Source organism: Lithohypha guttulata, assembly GCF_036872675.1.
Source record: "Lithohypha guttulata strain CCFEE 5908 chromosome Unknown scaffold_2, whole genome shotgun sequence".
NCBI classification, from domain to species: domain Eukaryota; kingdom Fungi; phylum Ascomycota; class Eurotiomycetes; order Chaetothyriales; family Trichomeriaceae; genus Lithohypha; species Lithohypha guttulata.
In genome coordinates, this window is record NW_027042751.1 from 2,232,611 (window position 1) to 2,246,237 (window position 13,627).

A 13,627-nucleotide genomic window follows, 5' to 3' on the forward strand; every position below is an offset into this window, starting at 1 on the left:
TCGCTCGTAACATTGCCATGTGCAGTGGAATATGTGAAAAGTCTGACAGACACGATTGCAAGCAGATTAAGGTCGTTGTCGTGGTCTGTGGCCTCGGACAACGAGTACATATGGTACAGCTGTGGAAAGCGTTTGTCTAATTCTTCACGACGTTTCAAGAACGACTGGACAAGATCAACATCAAAGCAAGAAGTATTATTCGTGCTATGAGTCTCAAATGTCAAGCTTGATTGTTCAAAAAGGTCGAGCAGTTGCACGGCATCTTGGCAGAAACCACAAACTTCTTCTGTAATCAATTGTCGAGCGAATAAGCCCGGGAAACTTCTTCCCGTGGATTCCAATGCTCTAAGTGACGTTTCTTGACGGGATGTTACTGGGTCTTCGTACATGGGAAGAGTGCACATCATCACAGCCAATTGGCGGTCGATTTCGAGAATGTGTACTAATGAGCGACCCAAGTTTTGGAGCCCCCCTCGTGCTGATACGATATCGTTTAGCGCTCTTCTGTGCACTACAAGCATACTATGGTTCTGTAGTAAGATGTCAAGATGTGTCAAAGAACTAACACCAAGGATGATATCATCGACTCCGTCGTTCTCAAAATTAGTGATTCGAGTCTTAATCGCCTGCACAAGGCGCCAGTAGATTTCATCAGTCACAGTGTCACGGTGTGCATGATCTTGGGCAGCGAGAATATTATATTGAGCAATGGCGAGGCTGGTGGTGGTCATCATCTCTTTCGTTGAGATTCCTTGTATGGTAAAGCGTACCAGCGGCTCCACAGGCATTAAAGGATGCATTACTGCCATAGCATGTGGAAAAACGTGATTGACGAAAAACTTCAGCAGATTCTGGAATTGTAGTGTATGTTTGGTTGGGAAAGGAAGTGTCCAAAATCCTGTAGCAAGATCTGCTATAGGGCGAGAAGGAGCAAGATTCCGAGGTTGTGATGGTCTCTCGCCAGTCGCGTACAGGGTATCGGTCATTTCACCAATGGCTCTTCTGTCCGACCTGGTACCGTCCTGCCAATGTGATTCGATTGAGCAAGGCGATAATCGGCAATCGAACATGAGACATTGCCGACTGGGATGCGCATGCCGATTATAAGGACGACGTGCAATCGAATTTCTCGGCAATAACAGCCTCGGAGTACGGCTTTCAACACAAGATTTTATCGAGCCTTCTGTAATTGTATTGTGTAGTAGATGCTGTGGAATGCGAGGTTTGGCAGGGCGACCTCGACGACGTTTTTCTCCTGCCCAATCTGGTTCGAGGTTGATGGGCAGCGGCATGGTAGCGACTGACGGATTTCAAGGGAACTCCGAAGCACCACACGATTTGAGCGGAGTCGCAGATAAAATATTTCGGAGTGAAACTCAGACCTAGATTGGATAGGAGGGACATACGAAGAGTAGCAGCTAGAAACCATATTGAGAATACTTCATGCAGCATTCAAGCTGATGATGGTGAAGATGTTCGTTGTCGTGATACTTAGCTGTTAATATTCTGGACTCACGTGTTTATTTATGTCGTCACGATCTGCCACCAACCATTTGCGCTTGCTCAGATTCATAGATTTCGGATAGACTGTCGGACAATCGCAATGCGGATCTGACCGATAGCCTAGACTTACAAATGGATCTTACAAGTAGTTATCGGAATGATGCAAATTCTATACACATAGTACTGGTCGTGCGAATACTCCGATACAACAATATCACTTCCACTCCCACGACAACTTATCGATCGGAGCACCACGACGTAATGCTATCAGTTCAGGTGATGAAGCGTCGGACGACATCGTCCTTACGTCACACGCGTTGGTATCGATGATCAGAAAGATATACAGAGCTACCCGCGGACTCCAAAAGTCACACAACAAAAGAAAGGATATGGTGCCTCCCAGACAGCTACATCGATGGCTTGCTCCGTTGACAACACATCAATTTCGCACCTTCTCGCAGCGGTGCATCGGACAGTGTCTTTGCTCGGACAAGTAGCATCCACCCCGACTGCGCCGTGAAGGCGATGGGAACGGTTTGCATGCATGTGATAAACGGTAGCGCAAGCTGATTGTTAAATCTCATCTGCAGGAAACACAGCCACATCTGCTTTTGCAGCGTAATGTTAGAACAAAGAAAAGAAGGCTGATCTCGACCATGTTCCAATGTGAAACTGCAAAATCCATAATGGTGGGAAGCATGGCATAGGGGTCGACGCAGATGGAATCCTCGAAGCGGGTACAATTTTCCCTCTTTATCATGCACCCCATGACCATGTATCCCAAATCTGTGGGAATCTTCACGCCTTCGGTTTTTATGCACAATACGGACACAAGGTATCGCAGGCGAAGACTCCTCGATATCTCACGAATCGCAATAATACGATCCAATAGCTTATATCGATGCATGTGGTGCACAAAGGTCCCAGTAAGTCTGGTCGGATCGACGTGTAACTACTTTAGTTAAAGTCTACGATTACTAGATAGATACACAGATCGCGCGGAACATGTGGTGAGACATTCTACTTGAAATGGCTATGCAATAGTGTCACCCACATTTCATGCTCTGTCCAGGGCAGCTCAGCAGATGTATGAAGGTTGAATATTGAAGGATATTTCCAGAATACATAAATCAGTATCAATGGAGATCCTTCCAAGCAGATGATGTGCTTTGCACAGCCTGCCTCGATGATTTGGTATACGCACCTATCAAGGGAAGATGCTGAACAATGAGCAATTTGGTGTGCGTTTCGTGTCACAAAGAAAGTGACATTAATTGTCGAATGTGGACGGCTACGCGCACATGCTGCAGATGGGATTTCCACATTGATCAACACGGCAATGAATCTCTGGACGACCGAGAACTTGAACTTTCTAGCCCCACCCTTTCCTCATTGCACTGTTGCTTGGAGAAGTGATTGTGATTCTTCGTGACATTGCGAGCGTCGTACGGAGAGAGAGGCTTTCGTGGCAAAATCTCGAAGCTCAAAGCCACAGAACCAGAATGGTGTGCTAACATGGTTCAAATGTCGATCCGATTGAGTCTACATTCGCAAGACTGCTTCGATGTGGAGTTGATTCAAATCCTTCGAACAGACGACACGTTGCAAGAAAAAGTCCACCATATGCAATGCTCGACCCAGACTATGCTCTACTAGGGACCACATAGACACGTAGTACAATGAAGATGTTTGTCGAAGTTCCAGCCCAGGAGCGAACATGAGTAGCTCTGCGGGGTAGCAGCAAGATTACCTTGTCAACCATGGTTTCATAGTCTCTTGGTTCGGTGGCGAGTGCAACATTAGCTCGTTGTGCTACATCTCGGGTGCTCGTGTTGCCAGCACATGGACTACGTCCACACAATTTTGACAGATCAAAACTCCACGACGAAGAGCTATTCCCGATACAGCAATATTCAAACCAATCATGAGCTCGAAGCTAAAGCCATCGACATTTCGGCGAGGTGTATCCGAAAGCTTGGCAATTCGGACTATGTGGCTAGGAAGCTCATCGAGCGCTATCAAAGCTAATATGTGCTCCGCTTCTTCCTGGCAGACCTGCTGTGGAGTGCAATATCAAAAGTCGCTTAATGCGCTGAAGCCAGAGCTTTGCCGCAAGCATTGCAGCGGCATACTCGGTGCGGTTTTCTGCATGTAGAACCAAGTTAAGATACACATCTTTTGACACGACGTGAATGATTTGAGAGCCCCGTTCTTCTGGTTCGTCAGAGAAAGGAACGCTCAAACCTGCGAGCGCATCGAAGAAAGGTAGATTACTCACGCAGGGTACGTTGCACATCCCACGGGAGAAAGACTCTCCCGCCAACCCAGTCCGACACAGCTGTGTAGTCTTAGGCGCGACTTAGGTCTTGGGTAAGCAATTCCCAATCTCTACTATGTACGCGCTTAGTTGTGTCCATATGATCTGTCTATGATAATCGCTTTTTGTGGCAGAACAGAAACATATCTCGAAGGCTTGTGCCTATTGGTCAGATGCAAGAATCGTGCCTCCGCATCTGGACCGACGATAGCCCCAAGATCATGAGGGGGTGGATCGCCAGAACTACAATTTACAGCACGATAGTGGAGGGACAGGCCTTGCGAACCCGTCACCCACGGTCTTTTTGTAAAATGTAAGAAATGCCATAGAACATCTGGTTGTACAGCATCCAGTGCGGGGTCAGCTTGAGTGATATAAAGTATGCGAGTAGAAGTTCGACCCAAACCATCCGTGCTGGATGTAATCTCCTATCAAAAGCACGAACTATTTGCTAAAAGGCAATAGCATTGGATCAAGTTACTCGTTATGGGTTCTATCAGTACTCACAATACAACATTGGAATGGTCCCAGTACTGTAACATCATAGATGGCGATCTGTGTACTACACCACGCACACGACACGGCATCAATCCAGCAACTGGAAAGGCTAATCCCGAAGTGCCACTGTCATCTCAGGAAGATGTCGACAGAGCCATGACAGCGGCGCAGAAGGCGTTCAAACAGTGGTCTACCACATCTTACGATGAGCGACGACAAGCTGTACTGTCCTTCGCGGACGCTCTTGAAACAGAACATGCAGCTTTCTCTTCCATGTTGACGCAGGAGCAGGGCAAGCCAGTATGACGTGGATCTAGTACACATCTTGTATACCATCACTAATTTCGATAGCTACAATTCGCGCGCATGGAACTCGACTTTGCCATTCAATGGCTCCGCGGCATTGCGAAGCTCGAATTGCCTCAGGAGGTGATCGAGGAAGAGGACAGGAAAATTGTCGTGCGTTACACACCCCTTGGAGTGGTTGTCGGAATCGTTCCATGGAATTATCCGATCCTTCTCGCGGTCGGCAAAATCGCGCCCGCCGTGATGACTGGCAACACCATCATCATAAAACCATCCCCGTTTACACCAAATGGAGATCTCAAGCTCTGCGAGCTAGCACAACGATTTTTCCCCCCTGGTGTTGTCCAGTGTCTGTCCGGAGACGACGAACTCGGCCCCTGGCTGACAGCACATCCTGTGCCAGCTAAAATCAGCTTTACCGGGTCTAGCTTTACTGGAAAAAAAGTTATGGAGTCAGCCAGCAAAACACTGAAGAGGGTGACACTCGAACTAGGTGGTAAAGATCCTGCTATCATTTGTGAGGATGTGAACATCAAGGAAGTTGCTCCTCAGGTATTTGGAATCTCCTAGAACTATAGGTCTACTGCTAATCATATATCTAGATTGCGCAACTTGCGTTCCTTAACTCTGGTCAGGTCAGTCCTTAGATCTTACTTATCTCTTTGCTTTCTTACATATCCGCTAATCTCTACAACAGATCTGTATTGCTTTGAAGCGAATCTTTGTTCATGAAAAGATTTTTGATGAGTTTAGAGACGCTATGGTCGAGGCGACCAACAATCTGAAGATGGGGGAGGGTAATGAACCCGATGTCTTCCTAGGTCCGATCCAGAACTCTATGCAGTACGACAAAGTCAAAGGATTTTTCCAAGATGTTGAGAAACAGGGGTATAATATCGCTGTTGGTGGTACAAATCCATCGGGCGAAGGATACTTTATCACGCCGACTATTGTCGATCGGCCAGCTGAAGACTCACGTCTTGTCCTTGAAGAGCCTTTCGGTAAGCAAATATCGCACAAATCAATCAACGATTCTGAGATAAAAGATTTACTGACATCTCTAGGTCCCATCGTCCCACTTCTCAGCTACAGCACCTACGAGGAGGCTGTTGAAAAGGCCAACAACACTATGTATGGCCTGGGTGCTTCAATTTGGTCAAGCGATATCGAAAGAGCAAACAATCTCGCCACAAAGATTGAAGCTGGAAACGTCTGGGTAAATTCACACTTCCAACTGGACCCAAGAGTTCCTTTTGGTGGTCACAAACAAAGTGGTATCGGCACAGAATGGGGTGTTAGCGGCCTGATCTCTTACTGCAACTCCCAGGCACTTTACTTGAAGAAATAGCACGGGCTGTGTACGTAGAGATGCAATCTAGAGAAGTCTTGGGTGGCGTCTCGAAAAATTGATCGTTCTCAGACCGCGTGTGTGGTCTCAAGTTGGAGTTCATAAATCATCCTGTTCGTATATGACAGTCCAATCGTCTCCGGTACATGCCTGATACAGGTGAGGTCACGCAAATTGACAGCATTCTCCCACAACTGCACGCGGCAGGATGAAGTATAGAGCTTGATACGTGGTCGACTATATTACTATCAATCACATTCAGATGTCAACACTCTATGGCCCTTATTTAAAATGATAGAAGACGTAATCATATTTGACTTGAGACATCCTTGACACTGTACAAATCACTGTATATATCACTGAGGAAGTAGTGAAACCGTAGGACTTGCGTATCAGAAAGTGCACCTGTGATGGAAGATGGTGCTGTCGATTCGATTTCTGCCAGCTCTCGGAAGCCTTGTTCGCAAAGTCTTTTCTCGTACTCGATCAATTTCGGCACCATCTCTTCTGTCCTGCTGAACCAGAAGTTCAAGCTCATGACCCGACGGCTGTAGTCTGAGTTGTACCTCATGCACGATTGGCACACCACAAAACTATGATCACTCGTTGCTGACAGCCTAATCTGCTTATCGTGAACTTCCTGGCCGATGAACTTTTATCCTGCCTCTGGTGAACTCATCATCGATGTGATGTTCTCGAACATAACTCTCACCCAGACTTCGGAAGCGATGTGGCGGTCAGTCAAGCAAGCTCTACGAGCCTACAAGAAACACAAGCCCACCACCACACGTCATAAAGAGCTCATGCTGGCCCGGACAGAGTTCTACTCAGTTCACCGCATGGCCAGCAACACGATCACCGTGTGTCCCAACCGACCAAGTTCTTTCAATACGTGTCCTGTGTGCTACGACGTGAGGTGTTCGAGAAAGACTTGCCTGGTCTTGCTCGCCGAATGATGCTGTTCCCTCAAGCGTGGAATATGGTCCGAAAAGGTATGTCTGACGATCACCACGACTAGTGCAAGAGATGGACTCTCGCTGACATCCTATCCAGTAGCTACGCAGGAACACCTCTGCCACGAAAGATATGACTTCCACGACCAGCGTCGTTGCCTTGAAGAGCATGTCCAGCGTGTATGTCAGCGGACGCTGACCCGCGGGCTGGGTCGATACCGTCGTGACTGTCGGCGTGCTCTGCAACAAGCGGTCCAAACTGCCCTACAGCTTCGTATGGCATGGCCTCTGACCAGTCAGAAATACGAGCTCCAGCGTGGCTGTGTCGACAGGGCAGGTCTTTCTGTCAGAAGCCACCCATCTCATCTCACATCCTTTCGCAAAGATTCACGAATGATCTTTGCTACTCTCGTCCGTGCTCGTCGAGTGGTCGTGCCGGCTAAGGCCTACAACAACCGTCATCGGTGTAGATGATGTTTGACGCGACTGCAGCAGCGAGAGAGGGGAAGAAAAGAGATCGAAACACAATGTATAGTCTTCACCAGCATCTCTCTCGTTATACAAAGAGACCTCGTGCCGGGTACGAAAGGATGACATTTGACTCTGAGGAACGATGTTCGTTTCATGCATCCATCTCAATACGCTTTTGCGTGTCTCCTTAACTGCATATGTGATGATGACTGCTGTACAAGCACGATGAACGTAGTGGTAGCAGGATTGGCGACGAGAACAAGTCAATTACCTAAATGTAAGGGACGTCCTAATCTCTCTTAATCAGTCTGTTCTATCTAGCTACGTACCTCTGGTATGACAGCGATTCATCGCCGGAAGGGCGATGCTAAGGAGCGGGCGATATGCAGTCTACTTATCTACCGTATCACGTGCCTTCCTACCCCGCCTAGTCTCTGCCTAACCTAGTATCTGTGACCGTAACACCAAACGATTCACACATTGTGGTGTCGCACTGGATTGTGATCCTTACTTCGCGTCGAGTACAAGGTGAGTTACTCACACCATATAGATTATGGCGCAATATTCCGTAGAGCTTCTATTCAAACACAATAAGTGTCTGCCTGCCAATGCCGTACATCTACTCCGCTCCACGGGATACTCTGTAAAATATGCGCTTGAAGTTCGAAGTCTTCCATTGTCCATGCTCTCGGTTGGTCAAAACGATACTTCTGGTAGAGATGCCAGACGCAATCTCCTGCAGGCATGCCCTTCACCAGATTCACTTATGCATACGCACATCAGTAGCTCCAAACTCTGCACGACAAGACGATTACCTCGCTTTAGACTTGGGTTGCTCTTACCATATTTGACTTCTCTTTTACCTGCGCATGCCGAGAGACGATCGCAAGCCTCTCGGTCTTTTGTTGTTATAAGCTCTCACTCCTACTAGACCTCGAAACTTTGTCGTTAGATGATCACTTTCTCAGGCATGTGATGCTTACCTAGGCGAGTCCACTTCGAGGGGCGGCGTTATCGATCCAAGTTGATGGCTGAATGGTCCGCTTCCGATCTCATGCATGTTTGACACAACTGGTCATTTTCTGGTTCTGCAAGCTCGAACTAAACTATCTCAGAGATGGTCACGCTCTGTTACCCGTCTATAAAATCTTCCTATTCGTCAATATCGGCAAGCACGGTGTGATCGGTATCGCGAAACTCAGGCGGAGCTCATGATGGTTGCCAGCACGCTGCCTTTTTGCTCGTGTATTAACACTTCGGCTTCCTCCTGTATCGGCGGGATCATCTGTCAACATGTTCAGTCTACTTCGCATGCTGCCATCCCTGATGTACTTGACGGTTCGCTGAAGTAGAGATAAACGATTGTTTCATTCATGCATACGTGTGCTTGATTACCGCAGGTTTTAGTGTTGATGGTGATGAGACTGGTGAAGTTCTGCCGTGGAGTCGGCATCCCTGCTCCCAGGGTCTTGCAGCCGCAAGGCCCGGGTCTCATCTCTGCCTCTTCGACATGGTGAGCTCTCTGTTTTGCGCACAGCTGACTGCTTGAGTATGTGGTCTAATTGGCTTTGCCTGTGCTTGTAGGTCCCGCGAAACGACCAGCAATTCTTTCACAATGCACGACCGTCCCTGCCGCGAACACAATCGAAGAACTCCCATCAGAGTCTGATCTCTCCAACTCCATCAGTTGACGGAGACGATGAACAATCGGACGACGATCTAGAAGACGACTACGACGAGGACGATTCCCTTACTGGTACAGACCCAACAACAGACGCAGAGATGGGTCCGCAACCACATCAAGATGAAGATACTCGCGAAACCTCAAAGAAGGAGCTTGCAGGCTGGTATTCATATGGCTGGGCCGCCGAAGTCTTCGCCATATGCGCTATGGGTTCATTCTTGCCCATGACTCTCGAGCAATTGGCTAGAGATCAGGGAGTGCTACTACGCGACGGGAAGACACCATGCAAAACAAGCTTTCCCAACACACCCTCCTTGATGAGCGCACCTAGAAGACATGAGCTGCCAGCTTGTATCGTGCGAATCGGTCATCTACAGATTAACACGGCTAGTTTTGCCATGTATACTTTCTCACTCAGTGTCCTGCTGCAAAGCCTATTGATAGTCTCCATGTCAGCAGCGGCCGACCATGGCAGATTTCGCAAGACCTTTTTATTGGTGTTTGCTTTTACTGGCGCTGTTGCACTGATGCTTTTCCTTCCAGTGGTGCCCAAAGTCTATCTCCTGGGAGCTTTGCTTGCCATGGTTGCAAATACCTGCTTTGGCGCCTCCTTTGTGCTGCTTAATTCCTTCCTCCCCGTCCTGGTGCGACATCACCCTTCACTCGCTGCTAGCGATCAACCTCGAGAGACAGATTCGTTGTTGGATGCCAGTCAAGAACATTACTATGACGATACTGGCTCGTCTGCCGGCTCGACTACTACCTTTGAGCACCACAACGCATCGGATGCTACAACACCTATAGCGCCGAAATCACCAGCAGTGTCAGCGGAGATGAGGCTATCTACACGCATCTCTGCGAATGGCATCGGTATTGGGTATATCGCCGGTTTGATAGTGCAGGTAGGAGGGATTCTGGTTGTGGCACTGACTGGATCCACTACCTTCTCATTGAGACTGGTTCTCTTCATCGTTGGCTTGTGGTGGCTTGTCTTTAGCATTCCAGCAGCCCTGTGGTTGAGGCCACGACCTGGTCCACCCCTACCACCGCACTTACAAGGTTGGACAGGCTACGTCAGATATTCGTGGGGCTCGCTTTACAAGACTCTGCGTCAGGCGAAGAAGTTACGCGACATGATGACCTTTTTGGCAGCATGGTTCTTACTCAGTGATGCCATAGCCTCGATCAGTGGCACGGCTATTCTGTTCGCAAAGACCAACTTGGGCATGAAACCAACACAGCTGGCGCTAATCAGTGTACTAGGCACCGTATCAGGCTGTCTAGGAGCTTTCTATTGGTCAAGATTTTCCCGCTATTGGGGATGGAGGGCATCGCGAACCATTGTTGCGTGTGTATGTCTTTTGGAGATCATCCCTCTATACGGTGTTCTAGGCTTCATTCCAGCTGTCAGGAATGCTGGCTTTGGGCTGCAACAACCTATTGAGATATATTGTTTAGGAGTGATATACGGCCTTGTACTCGGTGGTCTCTCAAGTTACTGCAGAGCAGTTTTCGGAGAATTGATTCCTCCTGGATTTGAAGCGTCCTTTTACAGTTTGTACGCAATCACCGACAAGGGCTCAAGCGTGTTCGGACCCGCCGTTATAGGCGCCATAACAGATCGATACGGCGATATTCGACCAGCGTTTGTGTTTCTGGCGATCCTGGTCTTCCTTCCTCTGCCACTTCTTCTACTGGTTGACGCCGATAGAGCAAAGGTGGATGCAGCTGCTATGGCCCTCGAATTAGCAGGTGGGCAGAATCAATATGCTAGATCAAGGCCCGGTGTTCCCGCTTCGGGATTTCCGGAAGAGGGTGACGAAAGATAGACCAAGTTGACTTCATTACTCGAAGCATTTTAGGGAGCCTGGAATCAAGGCGTTACGAGGCAAGGTACATGAGTTCACGACATGGAAGAATGTCGACCGCTCCTGTGAGTATGCTTATCGGAGCCAAGGCGAATGAGTGATACGTCGGAGGGTGTTGGGACAGGTAGACTTCGATGCGTTCGATTGATACGCATACTGTATAGCGAGGTTCCTATAAAATTACCTGGGTATCTTGCATTGAGCGGCAGACACGTTCGTGTTATCGAATTTAATTGTCACTGTGTTTGCAGATCTTGCACATCCTTGGCTACTCTCTCCTTTACAGTAAAGCGGCCTCGAGTCAAACGTAATGTTGCTTACAAAACATCACCCCTTGGAGCCCCTGCACAAAAAGAGGTCGAAGTGTGTGGGGTAAATAGTTTATCGCCCTCGTTTTCTTAGTGGCTAATAGTGACAATCCGTTCGTTGTTTCAGCCGCAGGTCACTACTCAAAAGAACACGATTTACACTTGTTCTGGTCCTCATATACTATTCCGCTCGGCCCATCCCTTGTCGTTCATACTCTCAACGACTTGATCCAGTCGAGTATTTCCCCACTACCTACCGACCATCGAGCAGATTTCAATTCAATAGACATGCGCTTCAGCTATAGAGCAGCGGCGGCTCTGCTCGCAACTGCGCTTGCGTCAGATGTTCACGATTTAAAAACAGATACCTTCAAGGACTTTGTTTCGACGAATAGCCTAGCGTTGATCGAGTTCTTCGCACCATGGTGAGTCGAAAATCCTGTCGTTCCAGCATAATACTTACATGATCAGGTGCGGTCACTGCAAAGCTCTAGCCCCAGAGTATGAGGAGGCTGCTACACAACTGAAGGAGAAAAATGTGGCCTTGGCCAAGGTGGACTGCACAGTCGAAGCAGACCTATGCAGAGAATACGGTGTTGAGGGCTACCCAACCGTCAAGGTGTTCCGTGGTCCAGACAACATTAAACCATATCAGGGCGCCAGAAAAGCCCCTGCGTAAGTCGAAACACTGGCTTGCTAAGTGACTTTTACTGATACCAAGTAGTATCGTTTCCTATATGACGAAGCAACAATTACCAGCTGTCTCTATCCTTACAAAAGATACCCTCGAAGAATTCAAGACAACTGACAAGGTCGTCCTTGTTGCCTACTTCGCATTAGACGATAAGACCTCGAACCAGACATACTCAGCCCTTGCCGAGAGCCTACGAGACGAGTACATCTTCGGTGCAACCAGTGATCCTGAGCTTGCATCAGCTGAAGGTGCCAAGCAGCCTGCGGTTGTTCTATACAAGGACTTCGACGAAGGCAAGGATGTTCACCTAGGAGAATTCACAGAAGAGGCCATCGCATCGTTCGCCAAGGTTGCATCCACTCCTTTGGTTGGAGAAGTTGGTCCAGAGACCTACCAGGGCTATATGGCAGCTGGAATTCCTCTGGCCTATATCTTCAGCGAGACTGCGGAGGAGCGAGCTGAGCTTGCAAAGATATTGAAACCAGTTGCAGAAAAGTACAAGGGCAAGATCAACTTTGCTACCATCGACGCAAAGGCGTTCGGTGCTCATGCTGGTAACCTCAACCTCCCAACCGACAAGTGGCCATCTTTCGCCCTTCAGGACACCGTGACCGATCAGAAGTATCCATTTGATGGTCACAAACTCACAGAGAAGAAGATTGGTGCCTTCGTCAAGGAATACGTCGATGGCAAGCTCAAGCCGTCTGTTAAGTCTGAGCCCGTACCCGACAAGAATGATGGTCCAGTCACCGTTCTGGTCGCCACTACGTTTAAAGAGCTTGTTGTCGAGTCCTCCGGCAAGGACGTGCTTGTAGAGTTCTACGCTCCTTGGTGCGGACACTGCAAGGCTCTTGCTCCTACATATGACCAGTTGGGAGAGCTATATCAGTCTCATGGTTTCGGCGACAAGGTCGTCATTGCCAAGGTTGATGCTACCACCAACGACGTTCCAGAGAAAATCCAGGGCTTCCCTACCATCAAATTGTATCCAGCCGCCGCCAAGAACCAGCCAGTCGATTACTCTGGCTCACGAACATTGGAGGATCTGGCCAATTTCATCAAGGACAATGGCAGCAACAAGGTTGATGTTCTATCTGCTCAATCCAAGTCTTCCAAGGATACTGAGGACGACGACACTGTCATGTCAGATATTCCTGAATCTATGGCCAGGGCTGCACCAGCTGCAACTGAGAGCGCTTCTGGTGCTGCCGCGGCAGTCAAAGATGCTATAAAGGGGGCTGCAGAGGTGGTCGGCACCTTCATTGATGACAGTGATATCCCTCAGGATCACCATGACGAGCTATAGTGGGTTTTGGTTGATCCGGTCGCTTTCTGGTTCGGGATTTTGATATGAATCAAGATGTTGTGGAAATCGTGCGGCGGTAGGATGAAGGTCCAGGATGAAGACGAATATACTCGTCTTCATCGAGGAACGAGGTCACGAGGATGTTAGTTACGAAAAAGATCATGAATTAAATTGTTGAACGTTTCCAGTTCCTTTGAATTCCAGCGTAAGTCGTCACTCGAACCTTCATCACTTTCAAAATAGACATTAGTCACGCTCATCGTGCTGCTTTCGAAAAGTGTTGTAAAGCAGCTTCTGTAAATATTTGAATACAGTTAGCGCTGTCTGTACGTTACTCCAATACCTGAGTGAATGTGGGGTATATCTCGTTG

At 48.3% G+C, this 13,627-nt stretch overlaps 3 protein-coding genes across 3 annotated transcripts; all 3 read left to right on the forward strand.

Moving 5' to 3' along the window:
- Positions 1-4,306: 4,306 nt before the first annotated feature.
- LTR64_002915 (uncharacterized protein) lies at positions 4,307-5,972 on the forward strand (the record flags this gene model as incomplete). The annotated part of the gene is made up of 5 exons (XM_064897279.1): positions 4,307-4,618; positions 4,670-5,176; positions 5,227-5,259; positions 5,322-5,625; positions 5,689-5,972. The coding sequence occupies 5 exons, from the start codon at positions 4,307-4,309 to the stop codon at positions 5,970-5,972; spliced, it is 1,440 nt and encodes a 479-aa protein (XP_064756229.1).
- A 2,934-nt stretch (positions 5,973-8,906) lies between these two features.
- ATG22 (Autophagy protein 22) lies at positions 8,907-10,909 on the forward strand (the record flags this gene model as incomplete). Its single annotated transcript, XM_064897280.1, has 2 exons — positions 8,907-8,909; positions 8,981-10,909. 2 exons carry the CDS (start codon positions 8,907-8,909, stop codon positions 10,907-10,909), a joined length of 1,932 nt encoding a protein of 643 aa, XP_064756230.1.
- Positions 10,910-11,544: 635 nt separating this feature from the next.
- Positions 11,545-13,256, forward strand: PDI1 (protein disulfide-isomerase precursor; the record flags this gene model as incomplete). The annotated part of the gene is made up of 3 exons (XM_064897281.1): positions 11,545-11,681; positions 11,728-11,931; positions 11,981-13,256. 3 exons carry the CDS (start codon positions 11,545-11,547, stop codon positions 13,254-13,256), a joined length of 1,617 nt encoding a protein of 538 aa, XP_064756231.1.
- Positions 13,257-13,627: the final 371 nt, after the last annotated feature.